The following is a 21,961-nucleotide window of genomic DNA, read 5'->3' on the forward strand; positions in this document are numbered from 1 at the left end:
ACTGACCTGACCAACATATGCCTGTCCTCAGTGAGTTTGTGGAATGGTGTGATAGCTCATTTTTGGAGCTAAATGTTACAAAGACCAAGGAGATGTTTATTGACTTCACTATGCGTGGAGGGAGCAGGACTGCAACTACAATCCATGGGGAACCAGTGGAAGTTGTACATGAATACAAATATCTGGGCACTATCATTGATGACAAACTGCGTTTTGACTCTAATACAGAGGTGAGTATGAAAAAATGTCAACAGAGGCAGTATTTCTTGAGGAAGCTTTACTCCTTTGGAGTGAACAGGAAGATTCTTAGCATTTTTTACACTTCTTTATTGAAAGTATACTGACCTTTTCATCCATGTGCTGGTTTCACTCCCTCTCAGTCAAAAATAAGAAACACCTCCAGAGCATTGTGAACACATGTTCTAAAATCATTGGCCACCCTCTTCAGTCTCTGACATCACTGCACGACAAGGCAACATTAAGGAAAGCCTACTGCATCCTAGAAGACTCTACCCATGTCCTACACAGGGTTTTTGAATGGCTGCCCTCTGGCAGGCGTCTGCGCTGTCCTCTGGCTAGGACTAACAGGAGGAAGGCCACCTTTACTTTTGAGGCTATTCGCCTTTTGAACTTGAATCCAAGCCCCCTCCAATTCCATCTCCTGGGACTACCCCCCCCCCTACACTCCTGTCTGTCCTATTCTTTCTTTGTCTGTCCTGTCTTATATGTTGTGTTATGTCTTTTAACATAAGTTGTGGGTGGTAGCATGGAGCTACAAGGCTGAAATTCAAGTCAGACCTTTAGCACATGACCCACATGGAGCGTGCAAAGTTTCATCTCTCTAGCTGTAACGCAAAGCATTGTGCTGGCAAAAACAACTTTTTTGGCGATTTAACATTTAGCCATTTTTACATTTTTAGCCAAAAACCTCACTTATGTTGGTCCGATAAGTATGAAATCAGATTATGTTGAACAACGGGACATCACAAACAAGCCAGGCTCAGTTTGGAGTCAGTGGATTATTCCCAGAAGGAGATAAACGGTTTGAAACGTACAAGGTTTACCTCTTCTGGCACGGTAACGCTAGGTGCTAGAGGGATGGGACCAAGAGGCACGGCACAGCCTTGAGGCCCCTGACAACTGCTCCAAAGGTGGGATCTCTGAGACACCCACAAAAAAAACTGTGAAGGAAAAACATAAAAAAAGTTGACCACTCCCATTTCAGAGGTGGAGTTTTGGGTGGTAGCATGGAGCTACGAGGCTGAAATTCAAGTCAGACCTTCTGCACATGACCCGCATGGAGTGTGCAAAGTTTCATCCCTCTAGCTGTAACGCAAAGCATTGTGTCTGCAAAAAAATATTTTTTTAATATTTAACATTTAGCCATTTATCATTTTTTAGCCAAAAAACACACATATGTTGGTCAGGTCAGTATTGGCGTTGCTATGGTGGTTACTATGGTCATATTATGGTGGTTGCTAGGTTGTTGCTAGGGTAATTTGAATGGTTGCTATGGTGTTGCTAGGGTAAATATGGTGGTTGCTATGCAAAATAACATGATTGCTATGGTGGTTGTTAGGGTAAGCATGTTGGTTGCTATGGTGGTTGCTAGCTTGACATTATTCAAGTGGTTGCTAGGGTAATTAAGATGGTTGCTAGGGTGTTGCTAGGGTAATTAAGGTGGTTGCTTCGGTGTTGCTAGGGTACATATGGTGGTTGCTATGCAAAATAACAAAGCAGTGGAATTGCTAACGTTTAGCCATTTTTACATTTTTAGCCAAAAAAACTCACTTATGTTGGTCCGATAAGTATGAAATCAGAATATGTTGAACAACGGGACATCACAAACAAGCCAGGCTCAGTTTTGAGTTGGTGGATTATTCCCGGAAGGAGATAAATGGTTCGAAACGTACAAGGTTTACCTATTCTGGCACGGTAACGCTAGGTGCTAGAGGGATGGGACCAAGAGGCACGGCACAGCCTTGAGGCCCCTGACAACTGCTCCAAAGGTGGGATCTCTGAGACACCCACAAAAAAAACTGTGAAGGAAAAACATAAAAAAAGTTGACCACTCCCATTTCAGAGGTGGAGTTTTGGGTGGTAGCATGGAGCTACGAGGCTGAAATTCAAGTCAGACCTTCTGCACATGACCCACATGGAGTGTGCAAAGTTTCATCCCTCTAGCTGTAACGCAAAGCATTGTGTCTGCAAAAAAATATTTTTTTAATATTTAACATTTAGCCATTTATCATTTTTTAGCCAAAAAACACACATATGTTGGTCAGGTCAGTATTGGCGTTGCTATGGTGGTTACTATGGTCATATTATGGTGGTTGCTAGGTTGTTGCTAGGGTAATTTGAATGGTTGCTATGGTGTTGCTAGGGTAGATATGGTGGTTGCTATGCAAAATAACATGGTTGCTATGGTGGTTGTTAGGGTAAGCATCTTGGTTGCTATGGTGGTTGCTAGCTTGACATTATTCAAGTGGTTGCTATGGTAATTAAGATGGTTGCTAGGGTGTTGCTAGGGTAATTAAGGTGGTTGCTTGGGTGTTGCTAGGGTACATATGGTGGTTGCTATGCAAAATAACAAAGCAGTGGAATTGCTAACGTTTAGCCATTTTTACATTTTTAGCCAAAAAAACTCACTTATGTTGGTCCGATAAGTATGAAATCAGAATATGTTGAACAACGGGACATCACAAACAAGCCAGGCTCAGTTTGGAGTCGGTGGATTATTCCCGGAAGGAGATAAACTGTTTGAAACGTACAAGGTTTCTCTCTTCTGGCGCGGTAACGCTAGGTGCTAGAGGGATGGGACCAAGACGAACGGCACCGCCTTGAGGCCCCTGACAACTGCTCCAAAGGTGGGATCTCTGAGACACTCACAAAAAAAACTGTGAAGGAAAAACTTTAATAAAGTTGACCACTCCCACTTCAGAGGTGGAGTTTTGGGTGGTAGCATGGAGCTACGAGGCTGAAATTCAAGTCAGACCTTCTGCACACGACCCACATTGCATTGTGTCTGCAAATTTTTGTTTTTTGACTATTTAACATTTAACCATTTTTCAATTTTTTTTAAAAAAACACACTGTTGGTCAGGTCAGTAATGGCGTTGCTATGGTGGTTACTATGGTCATATTATGGTGGTTGCTAAGTTGTTGCTAGGGTAATTTGAATGGTTGCTATGGTGTTGCTAGGGTAGATATGGTGGTTGCTATGCAAAATAACATGGTTGCTATGGTGGTTGTTAGGGTAAGCATGTTGGTTGCTATGGTGGTTGCTAGCTTGAAGGTGGGCCATGTGTTAATGTATGTTAACTCACATGTATAAGTGACAGGCTTTCAGAAAATATATGGTTTGCATGGCTGAAACTGCTTTGCCTTTATATTGGAGCTAAAAAAAAAAAAAGCCTGTCACTTGTACATGTGAGTTAACATACATTAGCACATGGTCCACCTTCCTGCAAACTTTGGAGGACATAAATGTATACATGGCTCTATTTTGTATATTGGCGAATGAATGGGGCATATGATGTTTTGAGCTCCAACACAAAGGCAAAGCAGTTGCAGCCATGAAAACTATGTATTTTCTGATGTACCATAGTAAATAGGAAGGTGTGACATGTCTTAATTCATATTAATTGACATCTACAGGATAGGTGTAACAGCGTTGATTCCTCCGAGAGAGTGCGTGTGTGTGTGTGAGTGAGTGAGTGAGTGAGTGAGTGAGTGTGTGTGTGTGTGTGTGTGTGTCTAATACTGTACATACCGATTGGCTCTGTATTCTCAAGTCCATGCAGGTCCTTCCCAGTTGAAAATGAAGAGGCCACATTATCTGAAGGAGATCAATAGGAACCTTGCTTTAAATCCCCATCCAAGAGCAATTATGCCTACAGTTAGTGTTCTTTTTTCAAAAACAGTCAACAACAACCATCAGCCCACCAAAACAACACACAACAACAATTGCACACACAACAACACATACACCACAGAACAACAACAACAACAACAACAACAACAACAGACAGCCACAGCAGGACAACACAAGCGGAACATAACATAATTCTGTGATGTTGTAATACCTCTATAATATTCTATAGACGCTATAGTATTTCTATAGTAGTCTTATATATTAATTCTAAGACTGATTTCTGAACACTGGACACTCAGGTTAAAATAATATATACTACTGAACACTCCAGATTAAATCATATGTACTATACCCTTCCTTACATTGCTAACCTCTTCCAACTTACAATCACTGCCAGAGTCGAATGTCCGAAGAATGCCGAGCAATACATTTTGAGAGAAAGAAAATTAAAAATATGAATGTGTTCAATGTAAATGCAAGATGGACCAAGGACCACTGGTCAAATTATGTGGGATAGGGATTTGGGGTGGAAAGGAAAACACATCAGAACAGCTTCTTTCTGAAAGGGGAAGAATATTTTTTTCAATAATTCATTCATTTATTTATCTGACCACTGGGCCACAGGAAATCATCATGTGTTCACTAATACATGGATTGCCCTGTAAACAAGACAATTCTTTGGTGCAATGTTATTTTTGTTTCCCCATAACAGCTGGGCATCTCAACAGCTACAACCACAAACTCATGACTAGATGGCTACCTCAGTGCAGTATTGTATCGGCCAGTTGATTTATTTGAAGAAAATATTGTAGTAATACTGCAATATTGTTATAATATCCATCTCTTCTAAGTTACTGCAACAGAGAATTATAAGATTCAACGTTTGTTTTGAACTGTCCATTTTGATGAAGTTTGCCTATTGCCAGCGCTAGCTTATTAGCTTTTTCATTGCGTGCATGTAACATCGATGTGTATAGAATGATCCATTCCATCATTGAAAATGTATCGTTTTATTATCAAAGTACACTAGAAAAGAAAATGGAAACATTACCCAATAGCCAACTATCAACGTGAACAGTAAGTTATATTGACATTAAACGGGACATTGCTTACTTACATCACCGGCGGCATGGTAAGACACGGGGCAGGCAGACTGCTGCCAGCTGTTGTCTTAAAACCTAGGCCTATTGACGTGATCTCCTTGTTTTCTTATACTTGCAAAACTTGGAAGCGAACAAGGCAGAACAGGAGTTTAACTGACCACGAAAAAAGACATACTTTTGTACCAATTTACCAAGGCTGACCACAACATCCATCCCTATGCATCCATCTGGGCTGCGCAGCCGAGGAGTGAACAATTATGTCGCAAACTAATGACATCAATAGGACGTGATGGAAAATTTCTCCGATTTGAACTGGACTTTCGCCACTTTTTTAAAAAAGTATGTCCGAGAACTTTATAGCAGTCACCTTCCAAACAGTCCACAAATCTCAAACAAACTACTAAATATATCGCGGATGTTTAACAAGGCTCAAATTAAAATATTACAGCTTTACCAGGCTATTATTATTAAAATTAGGCTCGCTCGTAGCCTATTAAAGGCACGCTCGCTTATACCAATTAAAAAAACAAAACACTATCGCCAATAAATATTAAATATCCTACAGATGTGCGTGATAGGTCATGTTATCCAACTAAAATAGGGTAGCAGTTTAAACACACATTTTGAAACAGAAACAATAGCAAACACGAGCAAATGAACGGATTTAAGCTAGCCTACTGTAGCCTACCTGTGAAAACCATTGCAAGCTCGAGGAAGCCTATTTCAGGCTATCGCGCATGTGCGAATTATTGACAATTGCGTACATTACTGTACGCATTGGCGTGCACAGGTTTGCGTCCGGAATCATACGCATGGCGAGTGTGATCGGGTTGTTAAATACATAAACAGATTTTTTGTTAGTAAACAGTAGCACAGCAGTAGTGTTGACATTCCGTACGGGCTCACTGCCCCCAGGGACCCAGTTCCGAATACGGCCTGGGGTCATTTCCGGATTCCACTCCCCATCACCCTCCCTCACACATTTCCCATGGTCTCTTCACTATCCTGTCAAATAAAGCCTTTTTTTATTATCATGGGCAAGCACCCCCATCCTGCCGCACCTAGAACCAGGTGATCCCAAGAGTAGGAACCAAACACAAACTGTTGATTGAAAAGTTTTATTTTGTTCAGAAATAAACATAGAGGAAGATAGCAATAGAATGAAGGAGTATTGTTAGTCAGATAATCCTGAGAAGACAAACAGTCTGGTAATATTTTTACACAAAATAAATATTCCAGACATGATGTCAGAAAAAAAAATCATGACACGTTTTACAAGCATGACCTACAGGAGGCAACTCCATCCTTCATGACCTACAAGAAGCAACTACATCACTTAGAACTGAACTTCGGCAAAGGCAGGGCTCAGATCCAAAAACTATCGAAACATGGGTGAGGCCTTGTGTGTTACGTCCAATGGCCAAAGTCAATTTACCTTGGGAAGTATTAGAGCTTATGTTGCCAATTAGCACAGTAGTTCTTATGAGTCCAGGCCAGTTGTGCATGTCATTTGTATAGATGATTAAAGATGAATAAAAAAAAACTAAACCTTCAGTATTTACTGAGTTTTCAGTTCAAGAATAGGTTTTAAACATCAAAACACTTTATATTCATAAGGTATTATACATGTGTAATGCATTATAGTGTTTTTTTTTTCAGTTGATTTAAACCTCAGTGGATATTGTAAATTAATCTAGTTCACCTGATTCTCTACAATCACATACCCATTTGCAGTGAAGTCCAGTGACCTCCAGTTGATCACATTGCCATCAGTTTTCTGTGGAATGTGGTTCATGTATAAAGCAATCTCAGGATAAGGAAGAACTTTATCCCACATATGCACATCTGTAAGCATTCCCGAGAAAGACTCCCCCCTGTTAAATCCCCCCCCGTAACTGTCCTGCTCTTGACCCAAGATAATACTGGGTGTTCCAGAGATGATGCCTCCTTTGCTGATGCCCTTTCTCACACTTTGTTTCCCATTGACCCAGATTTGGGTTATGCCCGTTTGGGAATCCCAAGTTGCACAGATAGAGTTCCACTCATTTTGTTTGTCCTCTAATCCCGCAAACCTTGTAGATGTTTCTTGATATACGTGATAGGCATTATCCTTGAAAAGGAGGAAAGCATTTGCATTCGTGGGGGTGGCTAAAGAAAAGAGACTCTTAGCTCTTGTCAGGTCTGAGAAGAAACGCAGACACACGGTCACTGCAGTCAGACTCTTGCTCTGGTTGGGAACCAAGATTACATGAGCTGTATCAGACTCCACTGGAAAGGTAAACATTTTGCCAGAGAGATCTACAAAAGACATAGAAGTTCAGCACTGAAATACTGATACAGTCTCTCAAATGAACTCATCCAATGAATGAATGGTCTGTGATGTTGCGAGTCATGTTTAAAAGCTTACCTTGCTTTTCTGCAAAAGATGTAATCATATAAGTCAACATAAATATAAAGGCTCTCATAGTTGTAGAAGTTTCTAGGCTGAACTGTAGAAAATTATATTACTTTGGCTTTTGGTAGAGATATCAGCAATTGATCTGGCTTATATACCATCTGGAGGAGCACATTTGGGTGTGGCTAGTGAGTTGTCAGAGTCTGTTGGTTCAAATCTACAAAAACATTTTGGACCAGAGTTCGGCGGCGATATAGGTAGCAGGTATGTCAAAGGCGTGGACTTCAGCCTGACTCTGCTCACTTTGTGTGTCTGACTTTGCTCTGGCCACAGTGCAAATGCACTGTCAGAAAAATACGCTGTCAAACTTGCACCCCTGGACTTAATTGCTAATGCAAAAAAGTCTGAGTTAAATTGCGGAACAAAAAGATATAAATCACTTGTAGTCCTGAGCTTTGTTTTGACAACAGTAGATCAATTAAAGGACCACTGTGTCTGGTGAAAAAAAATGTGGAGGTGACAGATATTCAAAGTACACGTGGTATATGTCACATTTAGTTAAACTGGCATCTACGAATGACAACTTACTTTGTTTGCATTTTCAGTACACACACACTTGCATGAATGATCAGAAATGTCTGAAAACTGTAATGTCCATCAGCCATCCAAAATAGTGGGGATGAAACATAAGCATTGCCTAGTTGAATCTATTATTTCTTACATATTGACCTTCATTTCCCCCAAATGATATTGTCATGGGGCCCAGAAAGTAATAAAACTAAATCCATGTGGTTTCAGTATAAGGTGGGGTTGGGGGGTGTAACATCCCAGCTTTATGTGATCGACAGAAAGCATATGGGTTAGGGCATGGGTTCCCAAAGTGGGGGTCGGGACCCCCCGGGGGGTCGCGAAATGATTTCCATAAATCAAATATATTTGGGAAAAATAAAAGAGCTGTCACTTGACCGCACTTTAAAGACAGATTTTAATTCCAAGACGCTTGCTGAGTTCTGGATTTCAGTCGAGAGGGAATATCCACAGCTATTCAAGGCCGCGATGGACGTACTGACGCCGTTTGGCTCCACATACCTGTGCGAAAAGACTTTCTCTGCACTGACATATATTAACAAATACAGATCGCGTCTAAATGTGGAGGATGATCTCCGTGTGGCCGTCTCCACAATTAAACCAAGACTTGCTGTGTTCCGCGCATAGCGCGCATCCATCTCATTAGATGAGATTAACACTGAAAGTTGTCAAAATGTAAATTTGCGCAGCAACAATGTACAGTTTACAACAGTTTGTGGATATTACCCTCACTGAGATATTCTTCTGTTAAAATGGAAATTAAAGTAATGTTTCAAAGTTACGTTTGCACGACAGCAATAATGTGCACTTACATGGATATTATTTTTGACTAAGGTATTCTGCTTTTATCATATTGTAAATTTCTATATGTAAAATAATAACAGGCTGCTCTGTTCTTTTGTGTTGTCGTTAAGCCCGTGTTTGGATAAGCCTAGTGCGTATAGCCGGTGCGCACATTTTATTTTATTTTTTGAGTCACATCCAGGGATAGTGGGGGTCGCCAGTCTCTGGCACGGTTATTTTGGGGGTCGCGGGTTGAAAAGTTTGGGAACCCCTGGGTTGGGGCATATAAAAGCAGATTGTGATTTTTTCAGTTTTTTTCTGGGGATGTGAGTGAGAGTGAGAGTGAGTGAGAGAGAGAGAGACTGTTTGGGGGATACTGGAAAAGTATTATGAAAGCTTCTGATATTAAGTCGGTAATTGCGTCAGGGCCTCTACACTCCAAATGTTTCACAATTTACTGCTTGTTTTGCTCTCTTTCTTTCTCTGTTTTTTCCCAGTGAAACACTTTCCTCCCTGTTCCGTCACTTCTGCCCTACCATGTAAAACTGTGATTGCAAACATGCTAAATGAGTTTAAAAGCCCTTCAACACAACAAAGTATTGCACATCAATCACAGATCATGCATATACATACTCAACACTGTGTTTACGGCCAGTAGGCCAGAGGTACTGGTTGGACCCTGAAGTAGGACACAAGCAAAAATGGTAACGGGTTAAACTGTAATTTAATGTTCAGTGGAAAACAAGAACCGCTTTAAGCAAACAGCAGGCAATGGCAGAGCACAATTAAAAGTCAATGAGTGAGCACACACACAAGGTCCAGGGAAAACAATCCAAAAACAGTAATCCAAGATCGTGGTCAGAGATCAGTCCAAAAAGGTCAAAACGTAATTCCACAGGGCAAGAGTAGCAGAGCAGCAGTAGCATCCAGATGACATCGCAAGATAACTCCACACTGAAGGATTCCAAGAGCCCAGCCTAAATACTGTGCCTGATTAAGTAATCAGACACAGGTGTGCTGAGCAGCAGAGCAGGGAGACAGGAGATGCAGTAGGTCAGCAGCAAAACATGGCATGGAGTTGACCACCTGGGAATGGAGCACCTTAAAAGTGCCGCCAGCCAGGTAAGCACAGGAAAACCCGGCTCAGGATCTGGAAGGTCCTGGACAATTCGTGACACACTGTACTCATTTGTGTCTTAAGCAATACATCTTCCAAGTGGGAAGTCGGTCAAACGAAAGGTTCAAGAGATATGTGAAGGACAGACAAAGAGATGGGCAATCAGACAAACATAGACGCACGTTTTATGCTTCATAGATAGACCTATTTGTATATTTTTTTTATCTGTCTCTTTATGTTTTTTATGTAAGTTTAATGATGTATAGCAGCAATATGTCACATCCTGTGTGTTGTTGTTGTATTAGTGCTTTATGAGGGCTAGCCGTGGCCTACTGGTTAGCGCTTCGGACTTGTAACCGGACGGTTGCCGGTTCGAACCCCGACCAGTAGGCACAGTTGAAGTGCCCTTGAGCAAGGCACCTAACCCCTCACTGCTCCCCGAGCGCCACTGTTGTTGCAGGCAGCTCACTACCCCGGGATTAGTGTGTGCTTCACCTCACTGTGTGTTCACTGTGTGCTGAGTGTGTTTCACTAATTCACGGATTGGGATAATGCATGAGACCAAATTTCCCTCACAGGATCAAAAGAGTATACAGTATATACTTATACTTACTTATGTTTTGATGTCTGTGGTTGGCATGCGAGTCACGTGGGCAGTAATGAATTAATGAATATATACACCTGGGCTTCGATATGGCGGCATGGAGAGGAGGTTGTGTAGGGAGAGCACATATTTTGATGACCGTATGAAACTTATAGTATTGATTGTATGATGTAATACTACAGTTTCCCTTTAGGAATTAGTAAAGCTGTCTGCCTGTAAGTAGGCCTAAACATTTTGTTGATGCCTTTTAGACATCATATGTGTCTTGTACAATCTTCACATGATGAATCTGCAGTAAAGAGCTTGTATATAGGTCTACATTTCATACTAAAATGGTATAATATGTCTGAACATGCAAGATAGGTCATTTATTATACATTATGTTACTGTAAATGAAAGGACACATGATGATGTGTGTTGGTAGTACCTTACTGTACCTTTTTGTAGATATACTATAAGATGAACATCTACACATTTTGCAGTCTTTTTCCAAATGGTGGGCATGATATGTTTTTATCAGCATGTGGATTGTAGAATAAAACATGTTCACACTGACGGTCATGGCTGTCACGGCTATCTATTAATAAGTCGACTGAGTTTGTTTGCTCTGCTGTGAACTTACGGTCTGTGATGTCCTTTACTACGATATCACTTTCCATATAACAGCATTTCCTGAGCACAAACAATCCTGAGCAAAGTTGTTAAGGCACTGTGATTCATGTTATTGCTCAATCTGCTTGTTTATCTCCAAGCCATTCCCAGATAGTTTTCTGCTTCTCTCATGGACTGGCCAACATTACTTAAACAGATTTTTTTAAATAACATAATACATTTAAATACATAAACAGATTTTTTAAAATTACTGTTAGTAAACAGTAGCACAGCGGTGTTGACATTCCGTACGGGCTCACTGCCCCCAGGGACCCAGTTCCGAATACAGCCTGGGGTCATTTCCGGATTCCACTCCCCATCACCCTCCCTCACACATTTCCTATGGTCTCTTTACTATCCTGTCAAATAAAGCCTTTTTTTATTATCATGGGCAAGCACCCCCATCCTGCCGCACCTAGAACCAGGTGATCCCAAGAGTAGGAACCAAACACAAACTGTTGATTGAAAAGTTTAATTTTGTTCTTTAGAAATAAACATAGAGGAAGATAGCAATAGAATGAAGGACAATGATAGAGTACAGTACAGTAGAGTACAAACAGTCTGGTAATATTTTTACACAAAATAAATATTCCAGACATGATGTCAGAAAGAAAGAAACACATTTTACAAGCATGACCTACAGGAGGCAACTCCATCCTTCATGACCTACAAGAAGCAACTACATCACTTAGAACTGAACTTCGGCAAAGGCAGGGCTCAGATCCAAAAACTATCGAAACATGGGTGAGGCCTTGTGTGTTACGTCCAATGGCCAAAAGTCAATTCACCTTGGGAAGTAGAGCTTATGTTGCCAATTAGCACAGTAGTTCTTATGAGACCAGGCCAGTTGTGCATGTCATTTGTATAGATGATTAAAGATGAATAAAAAAAACTAAACCTTCAGTATTTACTGAATTTTCAGTTCAAGAATAGCACTTTATGTTCGTAAGGTATTATACATTTGTAATGCATTATAGTGATTTTTTTCCCAGTTGATTTAAACCTCAGTAGATATTCTAAATTAATCTAGTTCACCTGATTCTCCACAATCACATACCCATTTGCAGTGAAGTCCAGTGATCTCCAGTTGATCACATTGCCAACAGTTTTCTGTGGAATGTAGCTCATGTATAAAGCAATCTCAGGATAAGGAAGAACTGAATCCCACATGTTTATATCAGTCAGCATTCCCACAAAAGATTGAGCTTTGTCAAATTTTCCCCCGTAACTGTCCTGCTCTTGACCCAAGATAATACTGGGTGTTCCAGAGATGATGCCTCCTTTGCTGATGCCCTTTCTCACGCTTTGTTTCCCATTGACCCAGATTTGGGTTATGCCCGTTTGGGAATCCCAAGTTGCACAGATAGAGTTCCACTCATTTTGTTTGTCCTCTAATCCCTCAAACTTTGCAAATGTTTCTTGGAATACATGATAGGCATTACCCTTGAAAAGGAGGAAAGCATTGTCATTAGTGGGGGAGGCAAAAGAGAAGAGACTCTTATCTCTTGTCAGGTCTGAGAAGAAACGCAGACACACAGTCACTGCAGTCAGACTCTTGCTCTGGTTGGGAACCAAGATTACATGAGCTGTATCAGACTCCACTGGAAAGGTAAACATTTTGCCAGAGAGATCTACAAAAGACATAAAAGTTCAGCAATGAAACACTGATACATAGTCTCTATAATAAATACGCCAATTAAAGTGGTCTTTAAAATTGTGACTCACGTTTAGTAGCTTACCTTGCTTGTCTGCTAAAGATGTTATAAAGTGTGTCAGTAGAAATATAAAGACTCCCACAATTCCAGAAACTGCCATGGTGAAGTGTTATAACACAATATTAGTTTTTCTTCTGGTGATTTAACTATTGTTCTTGCTTAAATACTCTTTAGGGCTGGGGCTGGGTTTGGTCCAACACTGAGGGTATAAATCAGCGATTAAAATTTTATGACTAAAAGGCATCATAAATCATCATAAATGTGTCATGTAGCCCTAATGTTTTCAACTGATATCATCAATTTACAAGAGGTCAATTCAAGAAACTAATGTTCAGGAGGGAGATGTGGAAACAAAAGATGTTAAAAAGGATTTATATAACTTTCATATAAACAATGTATAATTGGCACACACACACACACACAAAACCTACTTTTTGCATTTTCAAGGTTCACTTAAAAATTAATGATAGGAAAAATATCAAAGCTGTGGTCCATCATTTCCTGATAGAAGATAAAGATTGCCTTACTTATTGCACAATCAATTTAATATTCCGCGAATTATTTTAAGTCATTGGGCCCAGAATATAATAAAACTAGAGCATCTGGTTTCAGTCTAACACAAAATTGTAATTGCACAAAGTGGATTAGACCTATAAAAAAGGTGTGTGTGGGTAAGGCTGTTTTATTCTGGACTAAATACAGTATCCATCTGCACTTATTTGGAACCGTTGACATATTTATGATAAAATGAGACATGATCTCTCCCTTTGTGTATTTCATGGGTTATACCTCTCCCTCGGTCCCCTACAACTATATCTGTGTGGATTACTCTGATACTACATGGTTGCACACACAGCTATGTTTTACCATAACATACCATAATGTTTTTGCAATTTGTCACAGAGGATTACAGGAGTACAGTAGTGAAGTAAGGAAGCCTCCAGCTGTATTGCGAAGGGACAGACGTTTAAATGACGAGTTTAGGTAGGGGATTTCACACGTGACCTATTAACAACCAAGCCTACTGTTAAAAACAAAATCACTAACAAAGCAGCCTCAGTGGACAAAAAACATCTCCAATGGAACAGCCTTCCAGAGCATTTCAATCGGGTTATCAAGCAGGCACGTTTGTGACAAGTGACAACCAGAGGAAGTGCAATATGGCTTTTATTGCAGTCCCTCTGGATCGGGTATCTGAATACATCAACATCGCACCTCATAGTCTTATAAGAACCATTGTAATGAGAGGGTTGATTAAAATTCTAGTTTGGCATTTTCTACCACGAACCTGAGGGTTGAGATGTTAAAATGCCAAAGAGGAGAGAGTAATGTTACTGTTTTTATAACACTGCTATCATATAGACTATATAGATTAATACAAAAAACGAGTTGTGAATTTACTATGACCTGAGTAAAAACTGTTCACTTTCAATATCACAATATATCCAGAGCTTGAGGAGAGTTGAGCAATGTTGTTAAGGAATGGAAACAGTGAAAGTGCAAAAGATATGCCGACAGTCCACATTTTGAACTAGACCATAATAAACAGACTCTGCCTTCCTCTTTGCCCCTCCACTGTCCTCACCTTCCCTTTCTGAAAACTCTGAAATTATTGTACATTACGGGATTTGTTTCATTACTGATCGTACAGAGGTCAAAATTATTGTACATCTGGCAACACTGAATGGAAATCTTTTTTGACCATGAATTATAGCCCAATCTTTTCTTGTTTCCAAATCACTCATCATTTTGTGAGTATTTTATTTTTACCCTGCTCATCTTACTTGTAACTTAGGTTTCTAACTTTTTTCCTGCCACAGATTTTTGTTCTCATCTCATCATGACAGTTTAAACCTGTTTTTATTTGCTTTGCTACTTTTGAACTATCTGTCATGTGAGTTCCAGTCACTTTAAATAAACTGTTCTGTTCAGTTCTGTATTTTCTTCCTCTCAAACCACTGCATTTCCCACAGCATTTTTAAGGTGCTTATGTCGAGTGGCTTTTTCTTTCCCATATCAATGTGTCTTTTCCTGGCTCTGAACATACCATTGATAGCCCTTATAGCTAACATGGGTTTGGGTCCCATTCTATGTATTCATCAATCATTAGGAACCATCTTTGTTGATTTAAATTTTTATTGTGGTACTTTTGATACAATTTTACTACATTCGATGCTGAACCACATAACCCTATGAGTAAATATGAGCAAATACATTTTATACACAAATGGTATCAGCAAGACCAGGGTAACTTAATTGACTATCTTAAAACTATTGCCCACAGCTTGCTGGGGTTTGAAACCTTCAGGCGTTAATCTGGTTCTCTACAATCACATACCCCTTAATGGTGAAGTCGAGGGACTTCCAGTTGATCACATTGCCATCAGTTTTTAGTGGAATAGTACGGTTCATGTATAAAGCAATCTCAGAGTCAGGAAGAACTGAATCCCACATGTATATATCGGTCTGCATTCCCACAAAAGATTGAGCTTTGTCAAATTTCCCCCCGTAACTGTCCTGCTCCTGACCCAAGATAATACTGGGTGTTCCAGAGATATCACCGACTTGACTGATGCCCTTTCTTGTGCTTTGTTTTCTATTGACCCAAACTTGGGCGATACCCGTTTGAGAGTTCCAAGTAGCACAGACAGAATTCCATTGATTTGGATAGTCCCCTAATGACCTGAATAGTACAAATTTGTCATTCTTGTCAATCTCGTATACACCATTTGCCTGTTTGTAGAGCAGGAAGCCATTTGAACTGGCAGGGGTGGCAAAAGAGAAGAGACTCTGAGCTCTTGTCAGGTCTGAGAAGAAACGTAGACACAAGGTCACTGCAGTCAGACTCTTGCTCTGGTTGGGAACCAAGATCACATGAGCTGTATCAGACTCCTCAGGAAAGGTGAACATTTTTCCAGAGAGATCTGCAGAAAAATACATTATTACAAGTAATCCTCTTCTGTGAAGTCTCTAAGCTAAGCATAAATGACTACACTATGACAAAATATAGATTACAGTTTACATCCATTTTAACATCATTAAATATAAATATATAAATATACATTGATTTCTTACCTTGCTTTTCTGCCAAAGATGCTAATAAATGAGTTAATAGAAGTGCAAGGACTTTCATGACTTCACAACCCCCCATGCTGAAGCAGTACAATGCTATTTCAACTGGTTTTGGAGATCCAAAGTTTGCTTATATAGTGTCTGATGATGTCAGCTGGGAAATGTCTAGTGTTTCAAGAGCCCAAGTGTCCAAATGTCTTTGCTGGTGTATGGACTTTGTCAACATACATCATGAATGTGAATAAAGATTACCCCATGGCTAGACACTTAACGAGTACCATAACAAGAACGACTCCTTGTTAATTATACAGGGCATTGAGCATGTCAGACCTATGGCGAGGGGTGGCAATAGGTTACAGAGGTTGAACCAACGAGAGTCTTTCTGGATACATCGCCTGAATGCTATGGAATATCCAGGTCTAAATGAAGACATCAATTCCACTTGTTTTTTATAGTGATGTAAACCTACTGATGTGAATGTCACTGTATTTTTTTTATACATTTATTTTAATTTTTTCCTTTCTGTTGTGTTGATGTGTAAAGGGTCACCTGTTGTAGAGTGTCTACGTCTTTTCTGGTCATATGACCTCTTGACCCTATATAGGTGAGGCCTACAGTAAGTCCTAATTCACTTGTACATGCCCTGATAAAGACCAAGTGTGGTCGAAACATGTTGGCGTTTTATGCTATGGATTAGCCAGTAACAAATAAAGGCTTTTTAAATATACCTTCCTCAGTCACCTTTCCTGGAGTGCCTGGATTTCCTTCATTTAATACATCATACTCTGTATAAAATCTAAGGAAAGCCTGTTCTATATAGAAGTGATGCAGTTGCACCTTTAAGGCGATGTTGATTACACAAGGTTCAATTCATAATGCCTAATATTTGCATTGATGTGCCATTTATCATGATCTTTACCTACAGTACAGTATATCTTACCCAGGGGTGTCAAACTCATACAGGCACTGGGCCGGACTTGTTGGAATGAGACCTCACAGGGGTCATTATAATGGTCATTATCATTTTTCTGCTTGGGTATCGAAGTGATGTTTGATGATATTCTCCTTTACTATACCCACTGAGCAAGTATCAAATCATGTACTGCTGTCATATACTGCTCTTTCCCTCTTAAAATACCCTACTTCCATGTCAGTTTTTTCGGCCTCTTCCTTCCTGAGGATGGTTTGTAGTGCTAGGTTTCATACATTTATCATATCATAGAGACATTGCCTGATCTGGCCCCTGGACCTATATTTGACACCCCTGTTCTTACCTAAGATGTGAAATAAATGTAGATCCACCTTTTCCATGATCATTGACAGAAATATTATGAAGGTATTCTACCATAAGATTGAATATCCTATACAATAACTCACTTTTACCTGCCAAAAAAAGTGCAAAAAGCACAGGCACGTCAGGGAATTATCCTTATTCTGCTCATTTTTTGGACAATCCAGTGTGGATCATTCAGAAAAACGTAATGATTAAGGAAAGCAGGTTGCAAAATGGTGTAAATCTTGTTACAGTGGACAGTAGACACAGTAGGGATATGAGCATCTTGGGTATCGGAACTGGAGGAAGATGTTTCTGCTGGAGGTCATGGAGCACAGAGAGGACCAGATGGAAAACTTCACAGAGAGGAGGAATGCTGAAGCTGATAGTCTATATCGTCGAGGCCAAGAGTTGTGTTGCTTTATGGGGGAGTGGAGAGGCAGGGAACACGCTGCAAAGGCCAAGGGCCCCATCTGAGCAATGAGAGTGAAGAAATGTTCCGAAAGGCCAAACATGCCAAAAATGTTTTGCAATATACTGGAATGATGGCCCGTTTTAGCTTTCATTCTTTTTTTTTCTTTAAAAAAAAATCCTTTCATTGACGTGTTACATTAATCATGTGATATCTAATACAGCAAGCCTAATCATATAAAGCTTTGTGTCATGCTGTAATGCTATAGTTTATCCTTGGGTGGCGACACAGTTTGGGATTTACAGTTTGGGATCATATTCTCATTCAAGCCAGACCAAGCAATACCTGAAATTAGTGATGGAAGCCTTGACAAGTCAGCCTAGTAAATGCCTTTGAATTCTATGGTCATAGAAATGCATGGCTATTGTTGTGTTTTTTTTAAAATTCTATTTATTGTTTGAGTGTGCATGAGAATCTGAGTATTGTTTTAGATCTTGCACAAGCAAATGTCATTGTATCGGTCTACCGCACAATGACAATTAAAGTCTATTCTATACTATGAAAACAAAGCTCTCTGATATGACAGGGAATGTAAAAAATAATGAATGAAAAGCCTAATGAAAATAAACAATGAAAACAAATCAAAATAGCGACAATAAGCAATAATGTCCATTCAATTAAATATAATAACAATAACAATATCTTGGTAAGACTACATTAAGGAGAATATCAATAATAAACATCATTAATCACCAGCCTTATGAAAATAAACAACACCATAATATACAAACCATAATGCATAAGAAGCGCTTAATAAACTAAGTGCATATTGAACAGATATGCCTTTAGACCCCTCTTGAAAGACCCAAAACTATCATAAGAACGGAGAGCACTGGGCAACTCATTTCCACCAACATGGAACCACTGAGGAAAAGAGTCTTGAATTTGACCTAGCATTTATGGCTGGTCGACAACAACAGACGCTCATCAGAAGACCGCAGTGGCCGGTTGGGGATATACTGTATATCTTGATCATTGAATTAAAATAACAAGGAGCAGATCCAGCCAGTGTCCTATAGGCCAAAGTGAGAGATTTCAATTTAATTCTAGCCACGAGCCAGTGGAGAGCAACCAGGCGTGCTGTAGCATTCTAAATTCAGTTGTAATGATCTTAGTACACAGGCAGGTAGGCCAGCTAATAGTGAATTACAATAGTCCAGCTTGGAGATGACCATGGCCTGAGCAAGAAATAAAAAAAAAAAACAATTAAGGTCTGATCTTCCTAATGTTGTAAAGGATAAACCGACATGATTTTGCAATTGAGGCTACATGCTCAGAGAAGTTAAGTCGGCTATCAATTACCTCGCCCAAGTCACGTGCCGATCTAGTTGGGGTCAGTGAAGATGAGTCAAGCTGGATATTAATCTGTTGGGGAATAGCTGTTTTAGCTGAAATGTTATGTTGTATGGAATGTTTAGAATGTTAACATATGTTATTACACGGCTCTTCAGAGTGCTGCAGAAAGTTCCATTCACATGAATGGGTCTTCCCAACGTTCGGGCCTATGTTAAGTAAGGGATAATGTATTGTCCGCCGGTAATTATCAGAAAATAAGTCCCGACAGGGAGAACAGAACCCCGACGCGCAGCGGAGGGGTTTTGCTTCGACCTGAATTTCCGGCGGACAATAGATTATCCCGCTTATTACACGGCTACTTGACAAAACGAGAAAAGAAACCTAACACAATGAATCTTTAAAAATTAAAAATTGCTACCGTTTCGTGTCGTCTGCTGACAAAATAAATAGTTCGCCACACAGATAGAACTTGACAGTTTCAGGTGTTGAGAGGCAACGTCTTACTAGCTTACTAACGCCGGTCTTTATTGGGAAAATAAGTCCCTTCAGGGCAGAACAAGACCCCTCCGTTCTGTTCTCCCTGTCGGGACTTATTTACTGATAATTACCGGCGGACAATACATTATTCCTTACCTGCTACATAGGCATGTCTCCGTTGCTTTAAAGTAACACAATGTAAGAATTCCCCTTTTCATCAATTTGAATCTAGGCCTACTAGGTAGCCTAATCATTTAGCACAAAGGGGCTTCCCGATTGGTCTAAAAGTGACAAAAAGGCTCCTGCTCCTACCTGCAACAAGATTATATAGAGCAATTGTTCCGGGTGCACATCGCCAATGTCAGAGACTCCATTTTCCTTATGGTCAGTGTGGCAGTGCATCTGAAGTAATTTTCCTTATGGTCAGTGTGGCAGTGCATCTGAAGCAATTATTTTCAAGATTAACATAACCTTATTACAAACCAGGTTTAAATATTATTCCAACTATTTTGTAAGTCAGAAATATGGAAAAGGGCTGTAGAATAAATACTAAAACAAAGGAATACATTTAAATGCATAGAGATAAGTGCATGTTATGTTATAAAAACTAAGTGGATCAGGGCTAGTTTGAAGGTTATAAGCATGATGACCTTGTGCCAGAGATGTCATGGCTTTGGATGGGAGGATGGGTCTGAATATACACATTTGTGTTTCCCATTCATTCTGCTTGTGTGTGTGTGTGTGTGTGTGTGTGTGTGTGTGTGTGTGTGTGTGGTTGTGAGATCATGACAGTAGGGGTGTGAGTCATTTGAGAACTCTTGTGTCCTGGCAGTTCGTTAGTATGGTGGGCAGACACAAAGAGGCAACAGCTGTCGTTCATAAATAAATTACCAACACTGCAGGACTGCTAGACTGTGAAAATAACATTACCATGATAATGCATTCATACACACAAGTCTGGCAAGCAGAAATCACAAAAAAACATCCTTCTGTAAATAAAGAGTTATGCTCTTTTATTTGCTCCCTCATTTTTATTCCAATTAAATGCCTGCAGGATCACAGTCAAGATAAATAAAAGGCCTTTTTTGATATCAACATACTTGATTTAAATTGCATTTGTTTCAGAGTGATAATGCATTTGTTTTGGAGGAGATTAGGTTGGGATCTCCGCAAATATCATAATAAGTGAAACGTGGACGTCATCCCTTATTTCCGTGTGTGTGTTTATTTAATTTCTCAGTTTTACTTCTAAGTTAAAAGATGTTCAAATTTGTTCTTTAGTAATCATGACAAATAAATCCATTAGCTTCCACAAAGCTTTATAGCCAATGCACATGTCTGGCATCCCATTATTATTACTAGAAAAGTGCTACTGTTAAAGTGTTAGTGTTAAAATGTGCGTGCAATTATGCTGTAGTGTTTAGTTCACATGGTGAAATGGGCTCTTGCGGCCCTGACGATGGATTAATGTGCAATCAGTGTGGATTTGATGTTTCCTGACAGAGCCGCACGGCTGTAATGCTGCTGTATTAGTTTCACTGGCCGCCTCACTACCCCTCCCGCAGTCGCGGCAAAAACTCGCCCACTCCATCGTCCCAGAGGACGACGGACTGACTGACCACACACAGTTGCGGCCCAGGTAAGCCCCTTTATCTGTGAGATGTACCCTCCCCCAAAAAGAATGGTGCACTTGTTAAATGTGTGTGTGTGTGTGTGTGTAAGTGTGTGCGTATGTGTGTTGTTGAGTGTGTTTGTGTGTGATGTCACGAGAGCAGAGGAGGACGTGGATTTTAAGCAGGTTTTATTTTGTTGGTAATCCCTCTGCGATTGCCAGAGCGAGTAAAAAGCCCAGAGAGGGGGGCAGTCGGATCAGATCTGCAGGATTAACCCAAGCCCCTGCCCTGCACCAATCCTCCCCCAACTGTCTCTCTTTCTCTCTCTCTCTCGTTCTCTCTCTCTTTTTCCTCTCCTCCCATCCGTCCTGTGTGATCGAGCCCGTTACCCGGCACTGCTACTATGGAGTCACAGGTCCACATTTTTTGACCGCGACCGGCCAGAGTGTGTGTGTGTGTGTGTGTGTGTGTGTGTATGCCAGAGGGGAAAAGAGAGAGAGGTGTCCTCTTTCTCCTCATCTCGAGGAACAATATTTTCAGCGAGATAAATTATTCACAGAACCACTGCCAGGAGGAAGCCATCTGATAGTGTGACGGGAGAGAGAAAGAGAGAGAGAGAGAAAGAGAGAGAGGCACAGAGGGACTGAAGTGGAAGAGAGAGGGAAGACTTGAAGAGAAGATAGTGGAAAATTGACGTCTTGATATCAGGTGAAAAACGATCCCTCCCTTTATTTTTTTCATCTGTTAAAATTTTTATTCCTTCCTTTTTTTCTCTCTCCACTCCACTTCCTCTTCATCTTCCTCCCTAACGTAACCCCGGTAACCAAAGACGTGAAAAGCAAGAGCCTCAGGTGGCCGCTGCCAAGTCCAGCTCCGTCGTTTTTTTTTTCTTGTTCGGCCCTCGCGCAACGCCGCGTCTCCGATTTTAG

At 40.3% G+C, this 21,961-nt stretch overlaps 3 protein-coding genes and 1 long non-coding RNA gene across 5 annotated transcripts; all 4 read right to left on the bottom strand.

Annotated features, from left to right (window-relative positions):
* Positions 1-1,924: 1,924 nt before the first annotated feature.
* On the bottom strand, positions 1,925-5,803 carry LOC143124172 (uncharacterized). Of its 2 annotated transcripts, XR_012986998.1 has the most exons (5): positions 5,665-5,803; positions 4,991-5,096; positions 4,360-4,432; positions 3,772-3,837; positions 1,925-2,039 (listed from the first exon to the last, which is right to left on the bottom strand). It is a non-coding gene; the product is annotated as an uncharacterized LOC143124172 (long non-coding RNA). The 2 variants fall into 2 exon arrangements; XR_012986997.1 differs by lacking the exon at positions 5,665-5,803 and having other exon boundaries at positions 4,991-5,658.
* A 338-nt stretch (positions 5,804-6,141) lies between these two features.
* Positions 6,142-7,475, bottom strand: LOC143124856 (serum amyloid P-component-like). Its single transcript, XM_076286546.1, has 2 exons — positions 7,384-7,475; positions 6,142-7,274 (listed from the first exon to the last, which is right to left on the bottom strand). The coding sequence occupies exons 1-2, from the start codon at positions 7,439-7,441 to the stop codon at positions 6,670-6,672; spliced, it is 663 nt and encodes a 220-aa protein (XP_076142661.1). The 5' UTR covers positions 7,442-7,475; the 3' UTR covers positions 6,142-6,669.
* A 4,097-nt stretch (positions 7,476-11,572) lies between these two features.
* Positions 11,573-12,936, bottom strand: LOC143124857 (mucosal pentraxin-like). Its single transcript, XM_076286547.1, has 2 exons — positions 12,854-12,936; positions 11,573-12,745 (listed from the first exon to the last, which is right to left on the bottom strand). Exons 1-2 carry the CDS (start codon positions 12,927-12,929, stop codon positions 12,141-12,143), a joined length of 681 nt encoding a protein of 226 aa, XP_076142662.1. The 5' UTR covers positions 12,930-12,936; the 3' UTR covers positions 11,573-12,140.
* Positions 12,937-15,133: 2,197 nt separating this feature from the next.
* Positions 15,134-15,992, bottom strand: LOC143124755 (serum amyloid P-component-like). The gene is made up of 2 exons (XM_076286463.1): positions 15,905-15,992; positions 15,134-15,753 (listed from the first exon to the last, which is right to left on the bottom strand). The coding sequence occupies exons 1-2, from the start codon at positions 15,978-15,980 to the stop codon at positions 15,134-15,136; spliced, it is 696 nt and encodes a 231-aa protein (XP_076142578.1). The 5' UTR covers positions 15,981-15,992.
* Positions 15,993-21,961: the final 5,969 nt, after the last annotated feature.

The sequence above is a fragment of the Alosa pseudoharengus genome, unplaced genomic scaffold (assembly GCF_046254945.1).
Source record: "Alosa pseudoharengus isolate Yale_2024_CS ecotype anadromous, Long Island Sound unplaced genomic scaffold, YU_APseudo_1.1 YU_APseudo_1.1_scf_15, whole genome shotgun sequence".
NCBI classification, from domain to species: Eukaryota; Metazoa; Chordata; class Actinopteri; order Clupeiformes; family Clupeidae; genus Alosa; species Alosa pseudoharengus.

Coding starts and splice junctions, on each gene's coding strand:
- LOC143124755 (XM_076286463.1), bottom strand. CDS start 15,980: ATGGGGGGTTGTGAAGTCATGAAAGTCCTTGCACTTCTATTAACTCAT. Junction 15,754..15,904: donor ATCTTTGGCAGAAAAGCAAG/GTAAGAAATCAA, acceptor ATTTTTCTGCAG/ATCTCTCTGGAAAAATGTTC.
- LOC143124857 (XM_076286547.1), bottom strand. CDS start 12,929: ATGGCAGTTTCTGGAATTGTGGGAGTCTTTATATTTCTACTGACACAC. Junction 12,746..12,853: donor ATCTTTAGCAGACAAGCAAG/GTAAGCTACTAA, acceptor TGTCTTTTGTAG/ATCTCTCTGGCAAAATGTTT.
- LOC143124856 (XM_076286546.1), bottom strand. CDS start 7,441: ATGAGAGCCTTTATATTTATGTTGACTTATATGATTACATCTTTTGCA. Junction 7,275..7,383: donor ATCTTTTGCAGAAAAGCAAG/GTAAGCTTTTAA, acceptor TGTCTTTTGTAG/ATCTCTCTGGCAAAATGTTT.